Source organism: Notolepis coatsorum (assembly GCF_963971535.1).
Source record: "Notolepis coatsorum genome assembly, chromosome: 19".
Taxonomy (NCBI): domain Eukaryota; kingdom Metazoa; phylum Chordata; class Actinopteri; order Aulopiformes; family Paralepididae; genus Notolepis; species Notolepis coatsorum.
The window spans coordinates 26,084,245-26,104,244 of NC_140183.1; the positions used below are offsets into that span (position 1 = coordinate 26,084,245).

At 45.6% G+C, this 20,000-nt stretch overlaps 1 protein-coding gene across 1 annotated transcript in view; it reads left to right on the plus strand.

The window, feature by feature from the left end:
* Positions 1-20,000, plus strand: part of LOC311246428 (neural-cadherin) — a gene marked incomplete at its 3' end in the record, with an annotated part of 215,198 nt that overhangs the window by 81,559 nt on the left and 113,639 nt on the right. The window contains 3 exon segments of the mRNA XM_084336584.1: positions 2,255-2,423; positions 3,680-3,850; positions 12,666-12,838. Of these exon segments, the coding sequence (XP_084192710.1) occupies positions 2,255-2,423; positions 3,680-3,850; positions 12,666-12,838 (513 nt within the window).

Consider the following 20,000-nt stretch of genomic DNA (forward strand, 5'->3'; position numbering starts at 1 on the left):
CTGCACCGCTACAGCACAAGTACCTCTGAAGTGTACTTACCACTGCACCGCTACAGCACAAGTACCTCTGAAGTGTACTTACCACTGCACCGCTACAGCACAAGTACCTCTGAAGTGTACTTACCACTGCACCGCTACAGCACAAGTACCTCTGAAGTGTACTTACCACTGCACCGCTACAGCACAAGTACCTCTGAAGTGTACTTACCACTGCACCGCTACAGCACAAGTACCTCTGAAGTGTACTTACCACTGCACCGCCACAGCACAAGTACCTCTGAAGTGTACTTACCACTGCACCGCTACAGCACAAGTACCTCTGAAGTGTACTTACCACTGCACCGCTACAGCACAAGTACCTCTGAAGTGTACTTACCACTGCACCGCTACAGCACAAGTACCTCTGAAGTGTACTTACCACTGCACCGCTACAGCACAAGTACCTCTGAAGTGTACTTACCACTGCACCGCTACAGCACAAGTACCTCTGAAGTGTACTTACCACTGCACCGCCACAGCACAAGTACCTCTGAAGTGTACTTACCACTGCACCGCCACAGCACAAGTACCTCTGAAGTGTACTTACCACTGCACCGCTACAGCACAAGTACCTCTGAAGTGTACTTACCACTGCACCGCTACAGCACAAGTACCTCTGAAGTGTACTTACCACTGCACCGCTACAGCACAAGTACCTCTGAAGTGTACTTACCACTGCACCGCTACAGCACAAGTACCTCTGAAGTGTACTTACCACTGCACCGCCACAGCACAAGTACCTCTGAAGTGTACTTACCACTGCACTGCTACAGCACAAGTACCTCTGAAGTGTACTTACCACTGCACCGCTACAGCACAAGTACCTCTGAAGTGTACTTACCACTGCACCGCTACAGCACAAGTACCTCTGAAGTGTACTTACCACTGCACCGCTACAGCACAAGTACCTCTGAAGTGTACTTACCACTGCACCGCTACAGTACAAGTACCTCTGAAGTGTACTTACCACTGCACCGCTACAGCACAAGTACCTCTGAAGTGTACTTACCACTGCACCGCCACAGCACAAGTACCTCTGAAGTGTACTTACCACTGCACCGCCACAGCACAAGTACCTCTGAAGTGTACTTACCACTGCACCGCCACAGCACAAGTACCTCTGAAGTGTACTTACCACTGCACCGCCACAGCACAAGTACCTCTGAAGTGTACTTACCACTGCACCGCCACAGCACAAGTACCTCTGAAGTGTACTTACCACTGCACCGCTACAGCACAAGTACCTCTGAAGTGTACTTACCACTGCACCGCTACAGCACAAGTACCTCTGAAGTGTACTTACCACTGCACTGCCACAGCACAAGTACCTCTGAAGTGTACTTACCACTGCACCGCTACAGCACAAGTACCTCTGAAGTGTACTTACCACTGCACCGCTACAGCACAAGTACCTCTGAAGTGTACTTACCACTGCACCGCTACAGCACAAGTACCTCTGAAGTGTACTTACCACTGCACCGCTACAGCACAAGTACCTCTGAAGTGTACTTACCACTGCACCGCCACAGCACAAGTACCTCTGAAGTGTACTTACCACTGCACCGCCACAGCACAAGTACCTCTGAAGTGTACTTACCACTGCACTGCCACAGCACAAGTACCTCTGAAGTGTACTTACCACTGCACCGCCACAGCACAAGTACCTCTGAAGTGTACTTACCACTGCACCGCTACAGCACAAGTACCTCTGAAGTGTACTTACCACTGCACCGCTACAGCACAAGTACCTCTGAAGTGTACTTACCACTGCACCGCCACAGCACAAGTACCTCTGAAGTGTACTTACCACTGCACCGCCACAGCACAAGTACCTCTGAAGTGTACTTACCACTGCACCGCCACAGCACAAGTACATCTGAAGTGTACTTACCACTGCACCGCTACAGCACAAGTACCTCTGAAGTGTACTTACCACTGCACCGCCACAGCACAAGTACCTCTGAAGTGTACTTACCACTGCACCGCTACAGCACAAGTACATCTGAAGTGTACTTACCACTGCACCGCCACAGCACAAGTACCTCTGAAGTGTACTTACCACTGCACCGCTACAGCACAAGTACCTCTGAAGTGTACTTACCACTGCACCGCTACAGCACAAGTACCTCTGAAGTGTACTTACCACTGCACCGCCACAGCACAAGTACAAATGTCAATGTGGTTATTAGCGTCTGATCCCTTCTGCTTCTCCTAGTGCCACAACTACAGTGTAAACACCGGAGTCCTGGAGAACCAGCCGCCCGGCTCCTTCGTGCTCCGCGTCCACGCCCACGACGCAGACATGGGGGTCAACGGGGAGGTGAAGTACGGGATCATGCACCGTGACGGGGTGCGGTCTGGCTTCGACATCGACCCCGACACAGGTTAGAGAGCTGACACGCGGCTGCTGCTGCCGCACCACACTATATATAGGGTTGTTTCCACTCTTAACCCTTTCACTACCACACTACAAAGGGTTAACCCTTTCACTACCACTGTGTGATAGTGGCTCGGGGAGGTAGAGCAGTCGTCTGGTTAATCCGGAGGTTGCCGGTTCGATTCCCGCTCCTCCCGGACAGCATGGTCTCTCTCTCTCCTCGGAGCAGGGAACACTGCTAGTTACTGCTAAGCCCCTGTCTGCCTTATCACCCAGCCCGCACCGCTCTGCTGCTCCTCTGCACACACGTACACACTCACACGCACACACGCACAGACACACACACACACAGCATGGTTGCTTCCGCCGTCTGTGGGTGAATGGGTAAAATGTGAGGAACAAATTGTAAATCGCTTTGGATAAAAGCTGCTATATGAATGCACCATTTACTACCACACAACAAAGTGTAAACCCTTTCACTACCACACTAATAGTGAAAGGGTTAAGCCCTTAGACTCTGTATATCATTCAGCCATCAGATGCATCACTGGTGATGGTTATAGCACTCACTACTGTGACGTGTACAATATCGTTTTGTGGTCCTCTTTGGCGGAAAGACGAGATTTGCACTGGCATTTGTTTATATATTACCTCATTGTTGGAATGGACCTCTGGACCCTAAGCCAAATGGCTCGCTCACACTTAAAGAGCCTAGAGTTCATACTGAAGTTAGTAGATCTGCCTTTGGCTCCTGTGCTCCTGAATCGTGGAGCGCCCTACTGGGGACATTGGAATGAGGGGCACTAGTGGCCATGGGTCGGTTTAGAGCACTGGTGACCAAGCAGGTCACCACAATCTGTAATTGTTTTTAAATTGTCTTATAAGGTATAAGAAATAATTTTCCACACCAACAGTGTTTTAGAAAATCTCTCCATCCACATGACAATGTCCACATGACAATGTCCACATGACAATGCACAATACACAAACAAAGCTCCATTTTCAGTAAAACTCTGTTTGACATCATTTTCATGTGGGCAGGAGGCCAAAACGCAGAGAGAAAAATATCCATATACGTGTGTGTGTGTGTGTGTGTGTGTGTGTGTGTGTGTGTGTGTGTGTGTGTGTGTGTGTGTGTGTGTGTGTGTGTGTGTGTGTGTGTGTGTGTGTGTGTGTGTGTGTGTGTGTGTGTGTGTGTGTGTGTGTGTGTGTGTGTGTGTGTGTGTGTGTGTGTGTGTGCTTCCCTCCTGTCCATCCCTATAGGTGTGATCACCACCACACTGAGTTTCGACAGGGAGCGTCAGAGGGAGTACACCCTGTCCGTCACGGCCACGGACCAGGGTCAGGAGCCCCTCATCGGCATCTGCCAGATCACTATCCTCATCGCCGACCAGAACGACAACGACCCCAAGTTCGAGAACAGCCGTTACCAATGTAAGTGTCTCTGGGCTGCTCCACGCTCATGCATCATATTATCGGCCGATATTGCCATTCAAATGTAATATCGGAAATAATATATATAATAATAATTATTATTTTATTTAACCTTTATTTACCCAGGCAAGCAAGTAAGAACAAATTCTTATTTTATTTATTGTCAAAAGTTTGCATAATGTTGGGTTAATTCCACGACAAGAGATATGTAATGTTAAATACCTGAAATTATTCCGTTTTTTGGGGGGGGGGGGGGGGGGACCCTGCATATATCGGTATCGGTTGATATCGGTATCGGAAATTAAGAGTTGGACAATATCGGTATATCGGATATCGGTAAAAAAAAAAGCCAATATCGAACATCCCTAGTATATACTGTACAAGTCGATTGTGTTACACTCATAAGCAGGGGGTGAAATATAGGGGGGTCTTGGCTGTAGGGGGTCTCTGATCCCTTGATGACACTTGAGATCCCTTGATGACACCCCTGAAAGCCCCGACAGAAAAAAGGTTTCTGGAAAAGGTTTTTCAAAATGATTTGTCACAAAAACATTTCATTTCAAAGCTTACTATGCATGGATTCTTTTGAGGTCATAGTTGTTGTAGTTGTGTTGTCCCTTGAGTGGCCTTATTGTATATGATATTTTTGGCCTTAATGTGTATATTTTTTGCCTTGGTGCTGTGTGTGCAAAGTGTGTGTAGCCCAGTCCATTGCCTTGCATTCATAAAATCTTGTATTTAATGTTGTATCTGTGATACTGAAGCACTATAGTTAGACAGGACCACTGGGTATTTCACACATTGCTTATAAGTCAACAGGGTGACACTCATAAGTCAACTGTGTTAAGACGGTGATACACAGGGCAACTTTTTGGGCAACTCTGATGAGACACAATGGGCCTCATTCACCAATACTCTCTTATATATTTTTCTTATATTTTTTCTTAACCGAGAAAAATCCCTGTGGTTCTGTTTCTTTGTTTTTCTTTGTTTCTTTTTTTTTGCCTATTGTCAGCGACTTTGGGTCTTTGAAAAGCGCTTTACAAAATAAATGAATTATTATTATTATTATTATTATTATTATTATTATTATTATTATTATTATTATTATTATTATTATTATTATTATTATTATTATTATTATTATTATTATTATTATTATTATTATTATTATTATTATTATTATTATTATTATTATATATTTTTCTTATATTTTTTCTTGACCGAGAAAAATAAGAAAAGCCAACGCCGCATTCATCACCCCGTTCTTAACGTCCAAATCTGTTCTAACCCAGGTGTGTTCAATGATGAATCCCACTCATTCTTAAACTGAAATGTGTGTTCTCGCTCATACATTTGCATATAGACACGCCCCGCCAGCTCCTTATAAGGCAAATGAGGCGTGTGCAAAATGGCGAGGGCGGTGTGCAAAACAGCAGAGGTTCGGCATCTGATCCATTCAACAGGAAGCGATTTGCGACTGATATCAAAATTAGATTAGATTCAAATGTATTGTTATTATACAGCATAAGTACAATACACAGTCCAACCAGAGTGGATAAATAAATGCTCCATAAATAAATATAATTAAATAAATAAACGGCTTAGCAAGGCAGGCTCAGTGCACGAGCGCACACACACACACACACACACACACACACACACACACACACACACACACACACACACACACACACACACACACGCACTAAATTAATCTCTCCAGCAAAGTAGGCTTTGTCAATACTGAACGACTGCACGCTTGTCAAAAGCCAATCGCACAGTAGGTTGGGAAATACCGGACATGTCACCTCAAAGGTCCCTGTGGCTAAAACCCTGAGTGTGATCAGAACTTGTGGGTGTGGAGGCACAGGATTTGACCGGCGTGTGTTGTGTCTGAGTTGAGGCTCCAGAGTATTGCATACATGTAAAAGGACCGCTCTTGGCAATCTGAAACGGCTAAGCAGCCACTCATCTGGCTCTGCAAATAGATCTAGACGATCTCTAAATATGCGTTCTATGTGTACGGCCTGGCAGCCAGAGCATTTAACTGTTCTAACAGCAATATATAATCCATTTCAGAATCAGAACGCACGCAATAAGTTATAATAATAATAATAATAATATTTATTAAAGTCGTATTTGGGGGCAATTGACCAATGGTAAAAAAAACATTTTTGTTTTGGGGTAAGAGTTTCTTATCTGGGTAAGAGTGCTCTCAACCACTCTTAGAATTTGGTCTTGCCTAAGAGAAAAGCAAAAATAAGAAAACATTGCTGAATCGCGTACAGTCTCCTCTGTATTCTTTTTTTAAAGGATACCTTTGCTATTTTGGACCTTAGACCCTATTCACAGTCTGTCTACCATGTAGGGGAGAACGGGGGACGTTGTCACACTTTTTACTCTAGTGTGAATTGCTCATCATCAAAACATCTTTTAATAGTCATTCCTACATTAAATTGAAGCTTAAGATATTGGCTTGAAATGTGTATCCCTCTTATTTTCCAACGTATTGTAACAAAGAGTCAATCACCTATCAAAGACACTCTGACACATTGTGGCAACCAACCCCATCATGGGGATGGTTGTCACACACTATGGGGTTGGTTGTCACTATGTGTTTTAATGGGAAAAAATATTAAAAAGAAGACAAGAAGGCAGAACTAAATTTGAAAGTTTAATTGTGTTGACAAGTTGACAAATACATAACTTAATGCATCTTAACATGAACATAAACAGGAACACATCTTTAGGCCATCCTATATAAAAAATTAATAAAAATAATAACACTCATTCACTTGTTACAGTGATGCCAAATGTAGGGTCTGGGCACTCCATGTGACAACCAACCCCAAAGAAAATGTGACGACCAACCCCAACTGGAATGTCTTGATAGCATCAAGGCTAACAGCCATCTAACAACTAGTTAGCTAGGTAACAACAATCTAAACTATAGCTATCCCTTCACACTTTTTAAGGGTAATAATTGTTTCATTATAAACCAATTGTGTAAAAGCCTAGAAGAAAAATACTGAGGAGCGGAATATTTACAAATGGACATGAAAAACACAAAAAGTCAAGTTCAGCTGTTTCACTCCAACGATGAAAATGTAGGTGAAATCTGACCCCAATTCTGGACATTTAAATACCAAAATATGGGAGACAGGACCCTCTGGTGGTGAAATATAATGAATGTGACAACCTACCCGCGTGTCAATGTCCCCCGTTCTCCCCTACCTGCCACATAGAGACCATGGAATGGTCATGCTGGACCTACAAAAGGCCTTCGACACTGTCAATCACTCCATTCTGATTGACAAGCTAAAAGCAATTGGTTTTGATAGTCTATCAGTGAGCTGGATGCAATCCTACCTGGAGGGGAGAGAACAGATGGTAGAGGTAAACGGTACTCTATCCCCCCCCCCTCACAGTGAGCTGTGGTGTTCCACAAGGAAGCATACTAGGACCGCTACTCTTCCTAATTTATGCAAATGACATGTCGTCAGCCTGTGACTGCAACTTGTTCCTGTTTGCGGACGACTCAGCCCTGCTGGTCTCTGACAAGAACAAGTTACAGGTTGAAAAAACCCTCAGCTCGGAACTAGGCAAAATCTGCATATGGCTCGCTGATAATAAACTATCATTACACATGGGCAAAACAGAGTCCATTCTCTTCGGTTCAAATAACAAACTCAGCAAGACCGACGGCTTCTCAGTTACAGTGGGTGACAATATTGTCACAAGGAAAGAAGATATTACCTACCTGGGTTCCATCCTAGAGGCAAATCTCTCCTGTGACAAAATGGCATCCAATGTAATAAAAAAAAGTCAACCAACGAACTCGATTCTTGTACCGGATCTCCTCTCTGGTAAACAAGAATACCCTGAAGACTCTGGCAGGAGCACTCATTCAAGGGTACTACGACTATGCTTGCACCTCATGGTACCAAAGCACCTCAAAGGCGCTAAAAACTAAATTACAAACATCTCAAAACAAACTGGTCAGACTACTGCTTGACCTTACTCCTAGAACCCACCTCACCCCTGCCCACTTTGACAACCTAGGATGGCTTAGAGTAGACGACAGAGTACAGCAACTTGCAATGGGCCTGGTCTACAAGATACACTATACGACTAAGGTACCCATGTACATGTCAAAATACTTCCCAAAGGTCAGTGAATACCACGATCACAACACCAGAGGGAGCTCCACAAATCATGTTAAACCCAGATTCGGCTCAAACAAGGGACTAAACACGCTTCGCAATTATGCAACATCAATGTGGAACGCCCTACCTAAAGCTGTAAAGGAATGTGAATCACTACCCACTTTCAAAACCACTCTCAAAGAACACCTACGGGAGACTGCAATTCGAAACTGGCCCCTAAATGTCCTAACCCAACCCCCTCCAATGTACAGTAATTTACCTAGTATGGTTTTGTCAATATTCCAATGTACAGTTTTGCTTGTTTGTACAGTGTTCCCCCCCCCCAACCCCCTCCAATGTACAGTAAATTACCTAGTATGGTTGTCAATATTCCAATGTACAGTTTTGCTTGTACAGTTGTACAGTGTTCCCCCCCCCAACCCCTCCTACCCACCCAACCCCACCCAACCTCCTCCAATGTACAGTTTTTACGTCAAATGTATATACTCCCTTTTCTGGACTCTTTTTGTACCACAAACAGTACTGTATTTGCAAATCTGGTATGTCATAAATGTATAGATGTAGCAGTACTGTCTATCTGTATGTCATGTATGTCATATATGTCCTGATGAATTGAAAATGGGGGACCCTGATGTAAACAAGACGAAAGTCTTTCTCTGGTCTGCATCCCCTTAACAATTGTGTGTATTGAGCTGTACTGTATTGTACCCATTCTGCAATCATTTCACTGATATGCCGACCACTCTACACACTGAAAACTTCCGCACTCAAGCTACTTGTAGAGAGGGTAAACATTTTACATTACATTTCACAGGAGAACATACTGAGTGGTATTACAACCACAAATCAGTGTATTACAACAATAAATCTGTGTATTACAACCATAAATCAGTGTATTACAACCACAAATCAGTGTATTAGAGACAGAAGTCATCTGTGTCCCACTCAACTAAATCAACTCTGTTACCTCATTGCTTTAGAGCCTCATGTCAACACAGTCCTGTCTCTGAGAAAAAAGATATGTCTATTACATTTCCATGCTGAATCTGTTATACTGTTGCAGTTCAGATTGGAAGTAGTCTATTTAGCCTAATCCCAGTTTGTAAATAAGGCTCATACTGGCATGAACCAGAGGTACAATGGGTCAGAGTATACACACATACAGTACACACGCTCATCTCTTTACCAGGTGCTGAGTTGAAGAAGTGAATCTGTGCAATTCAGAAAGACTGGCAACACTCTTGGTTTGCTGAGCCCACTACTCTACTGACATTTTACACTAATGTTTTGACTCTTTTGAGTAATTAAAAAAGACTGCCAACATTGTATCCCAATATTTGTCTTACTTTATCACATCAAAAGTCTACAACGTTCTGTGCTGTCATGGGTTTTGAAAATCTTGAACATTCTAAACCTACATGGCGACTCGAAACGTTGTAGACTTTGAATGTGATAAAGTAAGACAAATATTGGGAACTGATACAATTGAATTACTCAAAAGAGTCAAAACATTAGTGTCAAATGTCAGTAGAGTAATGGGCTCAGCAAACCAAGAGTAAAATATACAACTTCAGCTAAGCCCTATATCATTCTGTGGCACATGTTTTTCAAAAATCATCATTATTTGTCATATACAGTATATATATATATATATATAATCAGCCAAGCAATCATGGAAAATCTCTTATATGACTGATGAAACATTTGCCGCCAGTCCCTGTGCTGCTCTCATGGGGCCATGTTTGTTTACCATGTGTGCAAATATGTGTTTTGATAAGCAACATGTCAGAATTCCTTTTCATCGGATTAGGAAAACAATCAGAGTGGCTCATTAACTATTTAACAGGCGGATTGAAATGTTTCTAGGACACGCATTCATTTATGGGGGTCCACAGAAACACGGCTAGAAACGGCTCTGTGTTTTCCCCCGTTGTTGTTGTTGTTGTTGTTGTTGTTGTTGTTGTTGTTGTTGTTGTTGTTGTTGTTGTTGTTGTTGTTGGGTTGGTGATGGTGGTGGTGGTGTGTGTGTGTGTGTGTGTGTGTGTGTGTGTGTGTGTGTGTGCGTGTGCGTGTGCGTGTGCGTGCGTGCGTGCGTGCGTGTGTGTATGTCAGGGGTGTTGTTGTCTAATTTTATGTTAGAAAAAGGTAGAAGGATTTGCAAAGGGTGCAAAGACATACAGTATGAACAGCTTAGAAAGGCTCCCTGGCACAATAACAACAGGGCCTCACATACCGCCCACAGAGACAGCTTGACAAACAGCAGACGGTAGAATAGACCTGTTCAGTAGCATTGTGTCGCTATGGGAACAGCTTGGGCCCAGTGGTGTCAGTTATTGACATTAGCAGATTCAGATTCAGAGTTTTATTTACCACATGGAAGCAATACAATCGTAGAGTTGTCATACAAGATCATAAATACCATAAAAAAATGTATAATTCTTTTTGAATTGACAATCACTATTACATCCTTAAGCTCGCTATGGAGAGAATTCCACAAATTTACACCAATAACTGAAGGACACATCTGTTTAAGTGTGGTACGTGCGAACTGATGTTTAAAATTGTATTTCCTCCTACTAAACTCACTTTCTAAATGAAAAAGATTTAGTAATTTGTAATCTTATTTCTTGCCCTAAACATAATTAACATTGTTTGAAACTTAACCATGTCTTCAAGTTTAATTATTCTAGATTTAATAAATAATATGTTTGTGTGTTCTCAATAATTCACTTTATGTGTGATTCTTACAGCCCTCTTCTATAGTATATATAATGGTCTTATATTGGTCCCATAAGTATTCCCCCATACTTCAACACAATAACTGAGATATGGTGAGATGAGTGAACAGTAGAGTGTTCTCATTGCCTCATACTCTAACACATCCTTTACTTTATTCTAGTGCTGTCAATAGATTTAAAAAAAAATTACTAATTAATCTCACAATTTTCTGTAATTAATCTAGATTAATCTAGATAAAAAATCGAATTTTTCTACTTAAGACCGAAGCTTGTAACAGATATTTACTTGAGTAAAATCATGGAATTAATGTAAAATCAACACAAAGAAAGTATATTTAGATTCAAAGACTATTTTAATAGCTTTCTTTGAATACAGTTTCTCTCCTGTGAAATACAAATGTTCAACAAAACCATCAACATTGACTCAGCTAGACCGCTTTCTTATATCCGCGGCGCTAACAGAAATAAAAACAACCCAGGCCAATGTTAAAGTGCAGATTGGCTTAGAGGATGATAATGTCCTGTATGAACTACCAGTAATATAAATCATATTAACAACAAAAATGTGTTCCATCTTCATGTCAGATGTTTTTTTTTAAAGGTGCATGAGTCAATGCAAAAAAAGAACAAGCAAATATACTGCTGAAAGTTGAGAACGTTGAACATTTTTCACTCCATAGATTAATCTAGATTAAAAGAAATTAACGCTTTAAATTATTTAAATTAATCTCCAGAGTTAAAGCATTAATTTTGACAGCCCTACTTTATTCATAACAAAAATACTCTTGGACATCTTTTTTTTAACATGTGCTATATCAACTCCATCTATGGTCAGTACTATATTTTCCTCTCGTTTTCGATTGCCAAAAATCATAAATTTCAGTGATAGCTTATTTACATCAAACAAATATTTTAGCTTTGTCATTTCATAGACAATATATTCAGCTAGTTCCTTTTTTGATCCACTTTTTCTCCTTCTTTTTAAGTTTTTTCTCCCATCCCTGTCTTGATTGTTGCTCGCATGTGCCCCCCACTGGTCGGTCGTAGGGAGGGTTGAAGAATCTATCGCATGTCCCCTCTGATACATGCGGAGTCAGACAGCCACTTCTTTTCACCTGCCAGCGCGGACTCTCATTGGCGAGGTGTAACGTGTGGGAGGCTCACACTACCCTGTCCATCTCCTGTCCTTGCTGTGCAGGCGCCCTGACCGACCTGTTGAGTCAGTATGATGGCCGGCCCAAGCCGGAGGCAACACTGACAGCCGGATTCGATACCGGTGTCTCACGCGTTGGTGACGAGCGCTTAGACCGCTGCGCCACCCAGCCGCCCTATATACAGCTAGTTCCTTTAAATTATTTCCAGAGCAAAAATAATTGGTATCATCAGCAAACAAGGCAAACTGTAATAGTTTTGAAACATCACAAATATCATTAATTTATAAAAGAAATAGTTTAGGCCCCAAAACCGAACCTTGCGGTACCCCACATTCAATTTTCATGAGCTCAGATTTGACATCTGCCAACTGCACATATTGTTGCCTATTGTGGAGATAACTACTCAACCATTCAAGAACCATTCCTCTCACACCATATGAACGTAATTAAGTAATTAAAATGTTATGATCTAGGAGGTATCAAATGCATTTTTTAAATCAATAAACACCCCTATTGTTAATTTCCTTTTATCTGTTGCTGTTCTTATTTCTTCAATAATATTCATTAAGGCAGTCGCTGTTGACCTGTTTTGCCTAAAGCCATACTGGCTTTTCGCTCAGCACTGCAGCAGGAAGTAAACTTAACCATTTAGAATATTGTCAAGTTTGAAAAGTCTTTACATTATACAGCAGTTGTGCAGATTAAGAATCATGAAGTACATCCATACCTTTAACCTTTAACCCCTCTCTACCAGACTTCCTGCGTGAGGACACTCCGCTGGGGACTAGTTTCCTGCGAGCGGCGGCCCACGACGACGACCAGGGGAGTAATGCGGCCATTGCGTATTCACTGTCGCGTCAGAAGCCTGCTTACCTGCATATCAACCCCAGTACGGGCTGGGTGTACGTCAACCACCCCATCTCTCAGGTGAGAACGATACAAGTGGACTGGATCTGGGTTCTGGTTTGTCATTCATTTTGTAGGTTTGTTTTTAGCAGTCTCTTCTTCTGCTACTTTCTCTCCTTTTGCCTTTGGTGTGTATTCTGGCTACTTGCTGTACTTGCTTACGAACTGTGAAACACATCTTGCACATTGGTTGTGCAAGATGTGATTTGATATGGAGATGAATCTAACATATGATTAGATTAATCGAGTTTCAAATTCAATGGCGATTTTGACCTCCCACGATCGTGAAAACAAGATAATCGTGATAAAACGATAAATTTGCCGCATGCCGCATCGCTCTCATTTTGTCTTGTGTTGTAAATGCAGCACACCCTTCCTGCACAACACTGCACTGTCTTTGGTAACTTGTAGAAGATGACAGAAAGGCAGCCTTTGGTCGAGAAGAGAGGGAAAACAAAAGTAGTCGTTGTGATGTTCTCAAATCATCGAGTAATCGTGTTTAATAATCGTAATTTCAATATCAATCAAAATTATTGTGAATATGATTTTTGTCGTAATCAAGCAGCCGTACCATATGATTGATCTTTTGTTGCGTCTTTCATGGTTGCTCCAGATAAATAGCTGCCTAAAATGTACATGTGGTAAGAATCACACTAATATAAATAACAAGCCAAGAGGTAGGAAAGTACCTAATTTATTAAAGTGCCATTTGACAGAGTGATATGCCTTAGAGAGGAAGAGTCAGGTGCAGTAGGTTTGTACGGTGTGTGTGTGTGTGTGTGTGTGTGTGTGTGTGTGTGTGTGTGTGTGTGTGTGTGTGTGTGTGTGTGTGTGTGTGTGTGTGTGTGTGTGTGTGTGTGTGTGTGTGTGTGTGTGTGTGTGTGTGTGTGTGTGTGTGTGTGTGTGTGTGTGTGTGTGTGTGTGTGTGCGTGCGTGCGTGCGTGTGTGCCTGCGTGCCTGCGTATCTGTGTGTGTGTCTCTGTGTGTGTCTCTGTGTGTGTGTGTTTGTATAAGAGAGAAAGCAGAGAGAGGGAGAGAGAGATAAGAGATGAGAGAGAGAACCTGCATTCTGTTTGTCTTTGCGAGGCAGCAGACAGCTATTCCCCACACACCCTGGATAATACCATCCAGTGGGACTAAGACACACACACATACACACACACACACACATACACACACACACACACACACACACACACACACACACACACACACACACACACACACACACACACACACACACACACACACAGCACACACACACATGCGTGCACACACACATGTGCGCACGCACGTACATGCCTTTCCCATTTCCCTCAGTGAAGGTACAGAATATCAAATATAACAAGTTGTAAAAAACAACAGCAGCCTCTGTCTCTCTATACATGTCTGTATGGAGCTGTGTATTCTATCAGGAGACTAGGGAATAAACACACATGTGTTTTTTTCATTCAGAGAGTTTCGTTCAGAGAACTCAACAATTTGAAAAAGTAAGAAATTCTTAACCAACCCCATTTTCTTTGGTTATACTTCGGTAAAAGATTATTCCTAGAAACTAGTTTGGTCGAAAATAGTTACATGCTCACAACAAGGTCTGTGGGTTATCCTGAATAACCGGGTCATGATTTCTGGAAAGAGATGTTGCTTTTGATTTTGTATAAATAATAAATGCTAAATGTATATATTAAAAAAATTTAGAGTGCCACAAACCGAGTGCCATTCAGCTCCATTGTATTGGAGTAACAACAGACATCTCTATGGCAGATATGTCCAAAACTAAGTGAATCACACCGAAACAATCTGGATGGATAGTTATATATCGTATTAGCTTACGCTCTGCTCGTAGTGGAACATATCCCATATCCAGTCTAATACTGAATACATTTCTTCACATGTACACACCCATCCGCCTGGCCACACCCCCATCCGCTCCTCTACATAAGCGGGGATGTGGCCATACTAACAGCTCCTTCCCTATTTTCACCACGACAAGTGTCTGTATACACCACTTGAGTTTAGTGCCGAAATAGTTGTTGGAAAGGAGCTACGTGGACATTGTATCTTATTTTTTCTCTCTCTCGCCAATTTACGAGAAAAGCTAAGTCATAATGTCTGCACCTTCGGGGGGTTTGAACGCTCACAACGTCACCCTTCACCAGCGTTTCTCCATTGCCGCGTGCGTCGTGGGGCTGCTCTGACTCCACGGTCGTGGCAGTCAGATACGCCCGAGCGGCGCCCGGTGGTGAGTCTGCCTCTCCGAGGGGCCGTTGAGCCGCCGTCTCCCGTGAGATGGCCTGGTTCCAACCCTGGTTCCCCCGCCAGTGGACGGTCTGCCTATCGGCCGACAGCTCCTCTGGTGCCTGGAGATTTGCGACGCAGGCTCTTCGTGTAACACTTCCCCCGGTCCTGCGGGACCGGACGGCAACCCTTCTCCCGGTTTGACTGGTCCAGGTGTCGGACCGTCTCAACTCCCCTTCCATACACCCCTTCATAATACAACATTGCCAACCGGTGGGCTGATCCAGATCTGGCAGATCTGGCATCAGCTCACTCACCTGATTAATATTATTTACTGCCATTTATGTTTATTATGTTTATTGTCTGTGTTGTCGTTGTTGTCTCCACTTTGTTAGACTTGTGTTCCCCTGTCTGTGTTTTGTAAATATGTTTTAGTCTTGTTGGTCTCAGTTTGTTCAATTGTTATTGTTTTTCCCAGTGTGCTCTGTGTTCTGTTGTTTCTGTCTACCACACCTGTGTCCTGTTTGTAATTACCCTCTGTCTCTAATTAGTGTTTGTATATTAGGTGTTGTGGGCCAGCAGACACTTGCTGGTTCATTGTTTAATTGTTACCGTTGTTGTCAGTCGTGTTTGTTGTTTTCTGTTCTAAGTAAAAGCCTTATTATTCACCACTACGCCGTCTCCTGTATCCTGTTTATCTCTCCGTTCTACACTGCAAACTGAGTTCCACCACATCATGCCAGCAAAGCGGCACCATCGTAACACTTCGCCTTTGCTCGCTCCCATCGTAGGGCGGCGAGCTGCAGGGGCGAACGGCCTGGCTTTGGGGTTGTGCTGGAGCCGAACGAGAGTGCTCTTGCCCTGTCCGATGGAAACTGAGGATCACATGGAGGGGGCGAGAGCGCTCTTGTTTGATGCCCCAATGGATTCGTATCATTCTCCCCCTCGGGGTGTGGCAGGGAGTGTTGCGTCTCCTTGGGGTCCCTTGTTCTCCGGTGTTGGGTTAGAACCTCCGACCCTGAGACAAGATGCCCAGCTATTTGCCGCGTCGGATGGTGGCGCCCGACATGGCAGCCTCCCGTACGTGAGGGACGCGAGTGACGTGGAGGGAGGTGCGCAAGGGGAGTTGCTTGCCTTGTTCCCCGAGCTCATGGCGGCCGCCGCAGCCGCTAATGGCGTGGCGTTGCCGCAGCCTCTGCCTGCACCTGTTCCTGATGACATGATAGGTCATCTCTGGCAACGTCGTCCTGTGAGAGAGACAGGCGTTGTCTGCCCATTCTTCCCTTCGATGGAGGCCTACGTGAAACAGGGACAGGTAATCTCCTGCATCACTGGCCTTACCCCCGCCTACATGCCATTCACGCGGGTGGCGGGTTTGGTCCAGGAACTAAAGGACGGGGTGCCTCGGCTTGATAGCCCGATGACATCCATTCTTTGTCCCGAAGTGGTGTGGGAGCCGTTGCGGAAGCCGGTTCCCAAAGGGAAATGGGCTAGGGAGATGGCTAACTGGAGTGACCAGGCGTACATCGCCGCGACTCAGAGCCTAGCTGCGACGTCTAACATCGCGCAGCTAGCGCGCTACATGTCGGGGATGATGGCGGGCGGGTCGGTATTGGACGACCATCAACAGTACCTTCACGCCCAGGCGGCTGGAGCCATCCTGCACCTTACCCAGCTGCAGGCGATAGCCGCCGGGAAGGGGCGCGCCCTGGCCACTCTGTCCCAGCGCCACCTTTGGCTGGAGCAGGCGAGGGTGCCGGAACAGAAGACGATTCCCCTGCTCACGGCCCCCCTCTCCGATGCTGGGCTCTTCGGGTCGGCCATGCAGCAGATGAAGGCTGCCTGCAGAGAGATGAAGGAGGAGCGCCAACCCCATTTCCCCCGACCCGATGCCACTGGTGATGGCCGACGAAAACAACGGCGGCAGAGGACCGCGACCGTTGCCTCCGCCACCACCGCCGCCGCTGCTGGGCCCATCGTCCAAGAAGGCCAGGAGTGGAGGGAGTGCCTCGTCCACCGCAGCCAGCCGCCCCACGCCCGGAGGTGACGGTAGGGATCGACGTGACCAGGCGCCCCAGAACCGTCCCTCCGGGCCGGCTCCCCGTGGGGGCAAGCACCGTGCTGCACGCGGCAGGCGCCGCTAGTGACTCTCCCCTGTTTACCCCTGTCCCCTTCCCCTCCCCAACATATAATTTTGTTACTAAATAAAAGGTCCCACCTGGTGGGGGACTGTTTTTTGTTACAAACTGTGTGTTTATTCACTGTTATATATTGGGGATACGGTGTATAAACCCTCACCTAGCTGTGGGATTGTGTGTTGTTTAAGTGAGTAGGACAATTTTCTTGTAAATCGTTCTGGTCGCTATATATATGTGTGCTTGGCAAAGCCTGTGGCTAGCACTCGGTCGAAAGACTTGTCTTCCCTCATCATGAAGAAGACTGTGTTCTTCTTGTAATGGTAAATTTTACCGTTTTATCTGAGGGGGTTGTGTGTATTCTGTTACATTGGAAACATGGCATCGAGTCCACAACTTGGTTAGAGTGTTAGCCTACAGAAGTGCTCATATATGTAGCTTGTACCGAGGTCTTGACCCTCTCTTAAAAGTCTGTGTTTTTTCTTTAGACATAAAACATGGGTGACGTGTTTTGCACATGAGCCTAAAGCCTTGTATATAAAACCCGTTCGCAAACGAGTTGTCATCTGTGGCTGGCGTGCATTGGTTTAGCTTATCCTAGTGGATATACGCTTTTCATGTAGCATGCTAGCTACGCGGGTATCATTGCTGCTGGTTGTTTTTCATCGTATCCGGGGTGTGGGGTCATGAGGGGGTGAACTGATAAACCTCCCTCCCCTTTTTTTCTGATTGGTCAGGGGGTTGGGCCTCCTGTCCTTCGGGCTTCCTGTCGCACTGTTGGGTCAGCGCGTCACAGGGTAGGGAAAGGGGGGGGGGGAGGGAGTTCCCTGGTCCCACGCCATATTTGGGCAGGTGGGTCACGGAATTCCCCCCGCCATAGAGTACGTCACTGGGCGCGTTTCTATTGGTTGTGAGACTTCCGTGAGTTATTTTCAGGCTCCATGTTGTGGACCTCTGTTGTTGTCAAGATGAGTTATGCGGTGCGTGTGAACTTAAAAATACGTTTTCTGCTCTGCGCTCTGTTGCATATGTCTTGAGCTTTTGGTCACGTAGCTCAATGTTACATATATCTTTTCAATTGTTACTCACGTGGGAAGTCTCTCTGGGGGTTCCCTGTCTCCTCTCTTTATACAGAGCAGGTTTGACAGGGGGGTTTTTCCCTCAGACGCGTCATATGGGACCCATATCTGTGTCTCTTGGCCGGCTTCCTGCCACTCTCCCAGGCGGCTTGGAGGGAACGTTATCTGGGTTCTTGTTAGAATTACCATTGATATGTTTTGGGTCTCGATGTGTACATAGTGCTGGCCCTGGGTTCTTCTGTGTGGAACCACGCATGGGCTTGCGCGCCTTGGTTGCTCATCATTGAAACAGCGTTTTTATGGGGCAACTAGGATGGAGTTTGTCTCCTTTCCGAGCACCAGTGTACTAGGTTAGTCTCGATGAATTCTTGTTCATCTCTGGGGGGAGATAACGGAATAGATCAAAGCATTGGCGGAGGGGTCTCACGCTTTTGGGGTGGGCCACCGGGCGCAGTGCTTTTATGTTCTGACCGTCTTGGTGGCGCCCTCTGTGATGTTTTAGATCGACACGCGTACCTATCCCCCTCTTAGGACTGGGGATGGTGGCGTGATTAGGACACAGGACTGGTTCTGGTCGCGCCGGACCAGGTCAGTTAACCCGTTGTCTGCCGGGGAGCAGATCTGCTGTTCTGGTACCCTGAAGGACTTGTGCTTTTTCGGGGGGGAAATGCCGGGTTGGCCCGGGCGTTGCAGGGGTTGATGTTATGGAGGTGTTCGTGGTTATGTCACTGCGTGTTATCCTTCACTATTGCTTGGTCCATATTGTGTTGTACCTTGCGCTGTGCTAAAGGAGCCTGGTCCTTTTTTCGCCCCTCTCTTCTCCTGCTTGGCGGGGCTGGGAGGGGGCTCTCGAGGTGGTTCTTGTACCCCTCTGGCATCCCTGTGTACGTCCCGGTCCACCGGGCCCAGGTCCGGACTCGTTCTCGTCGACCTGTTGGCCTGGGTTAACCCCTTCTTGAGAACTGAAACACTTGTACTGCTGTATAGCTGGTGTATACCCGCAGTTGTGTTTTGGAGTTTTTTCTTGGGGGGGTTATAGGAACAACCGCCTCCTGTTGGGGGGTGGTTGGTTTCCAGGTGTGTTGGTAGCGGAGTCGACTCTCGGGTTAGGCCGGGCTTGACCCCGTCTGCCTGCGAGTGTGCCCCTGCACCCTTCATGACGTCTGCCAATCGTGTCAGCCTTCTCTGCCTCTGCCCCTCTAGAGGGTCAGGTTTTTTTTGTGGAGGCTGTGACATGGTGCACAGCATACCGAACGCCCCTTCTGCCGGGGTGCTTTTTTCAGCAGACCCCTTAGGCGCCTGTCTAGTCCGCAGTGCTCCAGGCACAGGTCGAGTCCTTTTGGACCTGAATTGAGGGATCAACCTCTTTGGGGGTTGTCTCCCCGGTGCGCTGCCTGGTCCCACTGTGGGGGTGTAGCCTCTTTGAGTGCTTCAGGGCGGCGTGCTGTAGGGGGGAAGGGCCTGCTCTTGGATGGGCCCTGTCCGATATGCTGGCGATGTGGGGGGTGGTGTCACTAGTGACCGTCTGGTGGGGTCTCGATGCTGCGGCGTAGTTGGCCTCACCAGGCCCCCTTTTTTCCGGGGGGTCCTGACCCTTCCTGGGGCTGGGTCCTCCTTCGCGCTCCGCTGCTACGGCCTTGCCACAGGGTTGGGTTCTTGACCTTGACCCCGTGATATTAGGGATTGTAACAGATTTTAAATAAAAAAAATGTGTTCGTTCCCTAGTGGCAT